The following is a 5,000-nucleotide window of genomic DNA, read 5'->3' on the forward strand; positions in this document are numbered from 1 at the left end:
AAAAAAGGGAAATTACTCTGTAATGCTAGGGGAGTTAATTTGCTTTAAACTGATCTTTCTCATCTTAAACATTACATTTTGAAATTATACTCAATACATAAAAAGCTTGGATTTAAAAAAAAAAGTGTATCACAAGTGAGTCTTGATGGCCTTGTTTGTTTTTGTTTTAGAGAGCAAGCAGTTAGAACTTCTGTCTCAAAGTTAAGTTTACCGATATCATTTCTTTCTCTAACAAATTACCCAATCAACCAGTAATTCAATTAAGCAAACAAACAAACAAACAAAAAAAGTCACCAACCAATTCATTAATGAACAAAAGCTTGGGCCGGTTTTTATCATTATCATTCTTAAATATCTTACTGAATAACCAGCTGACTACGAACATTCGAACTTTTATATTACAACAACACCAGATCAATGCACCAGTCACGCACCTATATATATGTGGAGTGATGGCCTAGAGGTAACGCGTCCGCCTAGGAAGCGAGAGAATCTGAGCGCGCTGGTTCGAATCACGGTTCAGCCGCCGATATTTTCTCCACCCTCCACTAGACCTTGAGTGGTGGTCTGGACGCTAGTCATTCGGATGAGACGATAAACCGAGGTCCAGTGTGCTAGCATGCACTTAGCGCACGTAAAAGAACCCACGGCAACAAAAGGGGCTGTTCCTGGCAAAATTCTGTAGAAAAATCCACATCGATAGGAAAAACAAATAAAACTGTATGCAGGAAAAAAAAAAAAAAAAAAAAAAAAAAAAAATGGTGGCGCTGTAGTGTAGTGACGCGCTCTCCCTAGGGAGAGCAGCCCGAATTTCACACAGAGAAATCTGTTGTGAAAAAAAGAAATACAAATACAAATATACTTGATTAACTTCCGGTATCCAAATTTAGCTGCGTGAGTAATTGGCTCGGACAGTGCATGAAGATAAACCAGCTGGTACTCAGTATGAACAGCCAGCAACACCCTGCAGTCAATAATAACAAGGGTACAGGAATGACTGTTAGAAGATCAGGTGTGAAAGACTGTTGGTTTAACTCTCTCCATACGAACGGCGAAAGAGACGACGTTAACAGCGTTTCATCCCAATTACCATCATCAAAATATTGCAAGCAGAACGCTCTTATACTGAATGTTGACAAAGAATACCACAGTTCTGACGACGGAAGCTAAAGGTTGGGTCATTCAGACACCCACTGGACATCCGAAGGGTCTGTGTAGAGGAGAAGAGAGGACTGGCCGTACTGAGTGAGTTAAAAATCTCATGAATAGCAGACTATACATTATGCTCTACCTCCCTCCCCCCCTCCCCCTCCCCTCCCCTCTCCCCGCCCACACACACACACACCCCTCCACTCTCCCTCCGCCTTCTACTCCTCTTGACCCTTCCCCAATGACCCCCCCCCCCCCGATCCCCCACCTCACACACCTCCTACCCCCTCCCCCCCCCAATCCCCCTCCCCAGCCACCCATGTATCTCCATGAATTGTCCCAGTGCATTATGGGTTAAATAGCTCAGTGCTGCGAGGCTCAGATGGAAAAACAAACAAACAAACAAACACCTCGAGAATGAAAAGTTAAGGCTGGTTTACTGACTGTACACAGGTACAGACATTTTGTGTCAAAACAAAAAAAAAAAAATTAAACAAAATGAATAAATAAATAAATGAACTGATTAACCAATTAACTAATCAATTAATTAACAAATTAATTAATTAATCAACAGAAAGGTAGGTAGATAGATGAATAAACCAATCAATCAATCAATCAATCAAAAGCTATGGTAAGTTAAGAGTAGCATAAGAAAAGAAAGCATGCCCATTCAGAACAGAATCGTACTGGGGGGGTGCCAGCCATCCCAGTGTTCACAGCACGCATGCAGTACTCATCTTCCAAAGCGTCCCACCAAAATCACCGGACCAACACTCACTGCAGGTACCCGTATCGCCCAGGACCGGCCTGTTGGGTGCAGGCTACGCTAAATATAGACCCTGAAGGAGATCAGGTTATTTCTTATCCTGATAAACGGACTCCTATATAATTATAGACTCTGACGGAGATTATGTTATTTCTTATGCCAGTTTCAGTTTCTTGTTTCAAGAAGGCGTAAAAGCGGTCGAACTTATATGTATAAGTTACAATACATACGCGTTTGTCTGTGTGTGTGTGTGTGTGTGTGTGTCTGTCCGTCAGAGCGTGACGGTGTGTACGCGCGTGCGCGCGCTCGTGTGTGTATGTGTGTGTGTGTGTGTCTGCGCGCATGTGTGTCAGTGTGATCAGGGCCATCCTCACCTTGGCCCACTGTTGAAGCTTCTGCAGGCTGCAAGCATCGCAAGGTCTCCCACAGTAGCGGATGTCTCCGGCACTCTTTCCCCGACGCGCCCGCACCGCTGAGGCCTTCGTCTGTTGTTGGCCCGGGGAGAGGTTTCTAGAGGGGGTCACACCGCTACGACACCGCTCTCTGCCAACCCTCTGCTGTCGCTGCTGCTGTTGCTGCTGTCGAAGGACGCTTTTGCTTCTGAACGCCGGTGGGGGCCGACGGGATATGAACTCTCCGTGCGTCACGAGGTTTTCCCTAAGGTCACGTGGGTCCGTCTCGTGGGTCGCACGAGCGCCTGTGACGTAATCGTGTGTCTTGTTCGAGGGAGCGGTGGAGTGGTTTTGACTTGAGGAGCCATGGGACGCGTAACTTGGCGTGTCTTTGTGGCGTGACGTTGCTCTGTCTTTGAGAGATTCTCTCTCATGTCCGGCACTTTTCAAACTACCGCGAGGTTTAGGTTTTAAAATGGAAGCATGAGATTCAGTAATAACACCGTTGATTTTGTCCGCGGTGGCTGCACTTATCTTTCCCACAACAGCACTGCGGGTGCCGTACGTATAATCACTCCCGTTCCCCTGCCAAGCTGCATCGTAGTCACCGAGTCGCGGCGATTTTTCGTCCTCAGTTCCAGCAGTTATTATCGATGCCGAATTTTCAGGAGGTCTGAGAGCTTGTATGTGAAGAGATGCCAGCGAAATGCTGCCAGAATTCTCTTCGGCCTGGGCCGCGTCCGCTGCCACGGGACGTAGCGCCAAGGAACGCACGCTCTGTCTTCTCTGGTGGAACTGGTTCTGGTATTTAGTGGTTAGTGGCACGGTCGGATGTTTGCGATGGCCGCAGCCACACGCCGAGAGCTGTGAGAACGTTTCCATGTTGGCGACGTTTTCACGGCCGGGTCAGGGCAGCTGAAGGCCGGCTTTAGTACAGAGTGAATGCTCGGAGTGTTCCACTGGAAATGAGAAACAGGGATCGAATGAGAGGTTGGGAGGTGGGCCGGGAAGGGAGAGAGAGGACTCTGGAGAGGCAAGGGTAGGGGTGGGGGGAGAGTTATCAGTCATGCATGTGGTGAACATGCAGTCAGATGTCAGTTGTGAACAAGCAATGTAAATCAATAAATATATACCTACATGAATGATACGAGAGAGACACTGACACTGGCATATTTCATTGTCCATTTAGCATTTAAGCTCACAGATTGACATAAATTTAAAGTTGGGCCAACATCAAAGTGAGAGCTCAGTGTATCGTCAATGGTTTCTCCATTGCAATGGAAAATGATTTACAGCTTAGTCTTCTGTGAAAGACTATGACTCTCAATTAAACTAGGAGGCAAGATTGCTCTCAGGGCTCTTAGTGCTGCAGCCTTGGGGGCTACTTGACCTTTGCCGGCCGGGAACCACCCCCAACGCCGACTGTCCTAAAAACCCTCTTGGCCGAGAGAGTGGGGATGTAACAAGGGCAAGGCACTCTCCACTATAATCATAGTCAAATTCTGACCCAGGCAGTCGGCACAGCAGTTACCTCCTCTGCTGTTCTGATGGTCATAGTCGAACACGACTATCATACATATTATTGTATGTTTGTTGCGGCATTGCAGTTTTTGACGTTTATCTGCTTAGGCTGTGAACTGAATTAGAATATACAAATAATGTTCTTAATCTTTTTCACATGATGGTCAAATCAAATCGTTCGAAGAATTTTTGCCTTAAGTACCATCATACGATATGAGGGAGAGAGGGAAAGACAGACAGACAGACACAGAGGGGAGCATGAGAGACAGAGACAGAGAAAGAGAGAGAGAGAGAGACGCAGAGAGATGGAATATTACACAGCGCATCGAAAGCGAGCACACACACACACACAAATAAACACACACACACACACACACACACACACACACACACACACACAAATAAACACACACACACACACACACACACACACTCACACACACAAACACACACACAACAATCTCTCTCTCTCTCTCTCTCTCTCTCTCTCTCATTAATTCACTCACTCGCTCATCATACGAACAACACCACCAGAATAAAGAAGAAGAAGAAGAAAAAAAGAAGAAGACGATTATTCCATTTTCGTATCTATTCCACCTCCCACACCCCTTCCTTGTTCCACATCGCCAAAGCGTAAAACAAACATTGATCATACTGCCTCTGTCAGTGTTGTAGTCGCTTGTCATGTCAGCGGAGTCAGTGTGGTGTGGGAAAACGTATGGATTATACGTTGGGGGTGGGGGTAGGGGTGTGATTCTGTTTGTCTGTCAGTATGTGTGTGTGTGTGTGTGTGTGTGTGTGTGTGTGTGTGTCTGTGATGGCCTAGAGGCCTAGAGGTAACCCGGCGTCCGCCTAGCAAGCGAGAGAATCTGAGCGCGCTGGTTCGAATCACGGCTCAGCCGCCGTTATTTTCTCCCCCTCCACTAGACCTTGAGTGGTGGTCTGGACGCTAGTCATTCGGATGAGACGATAAACCGAGGTCCCGCGGCGTGGTTGCAGCATACACTTAGCGCACGTAAAAGAACCCACGGCAACAAAACGGTTGTACCTGGCAAAATTCAGTAGAAAAATCCACTTCGATAGAATAAACAAATAAGACTGCACGCAGGAAAAAAAAGAAAAAGAAAAAAAGGGGGTGGGGGCGGGGGGGGGGGGGGGGGGGGGGGGGGGGG

At 46.9% G+C, this 5,000-nt stretch overlaps 1 protein-coding gene across 2 annotated transcripts in view; it reads right to left on the reverse strand.

The window, feature by feature from the left end:
* Positions 1 to 5,000, reverse strand: part of LOC143275310 (uncharacterized) — a 26,252-nt gene that overhangs the window by 19,997 nt on the left and 1,255 nt on the right. For both annotated transcript variants that reach the window (XM_076579310.1, XM_076579309.1), the window contains exon 2: positions 2,290 to 3,266. In XM_076579310.1, the coding sequence (XP_076435425.1) occupies positions 2,290 to 3,189 (900 nt within the window). In that variant the 5' untranslated portion in view covers positions 3,190 to 3,266. The remainder of the gene's footprint in view (positions 1 to 2,289; positions 3,267 to 5,000) is intronic.

The sequence above is a fragment of the Babylonia areolata genome, chromosome 30 (genome assembly GCF_041734735.1).
Source record: "Babylonia areolata isolate BAREFJ2019XMU chromosome 30, ASM4173473v1, whole genome shotgun sequence".
NCBI lineage: Eukaryota > Metazoa > Mollusca > Gastropoda > Neogastropoda > Buccinidae > Babylonia > Babylonia areolata.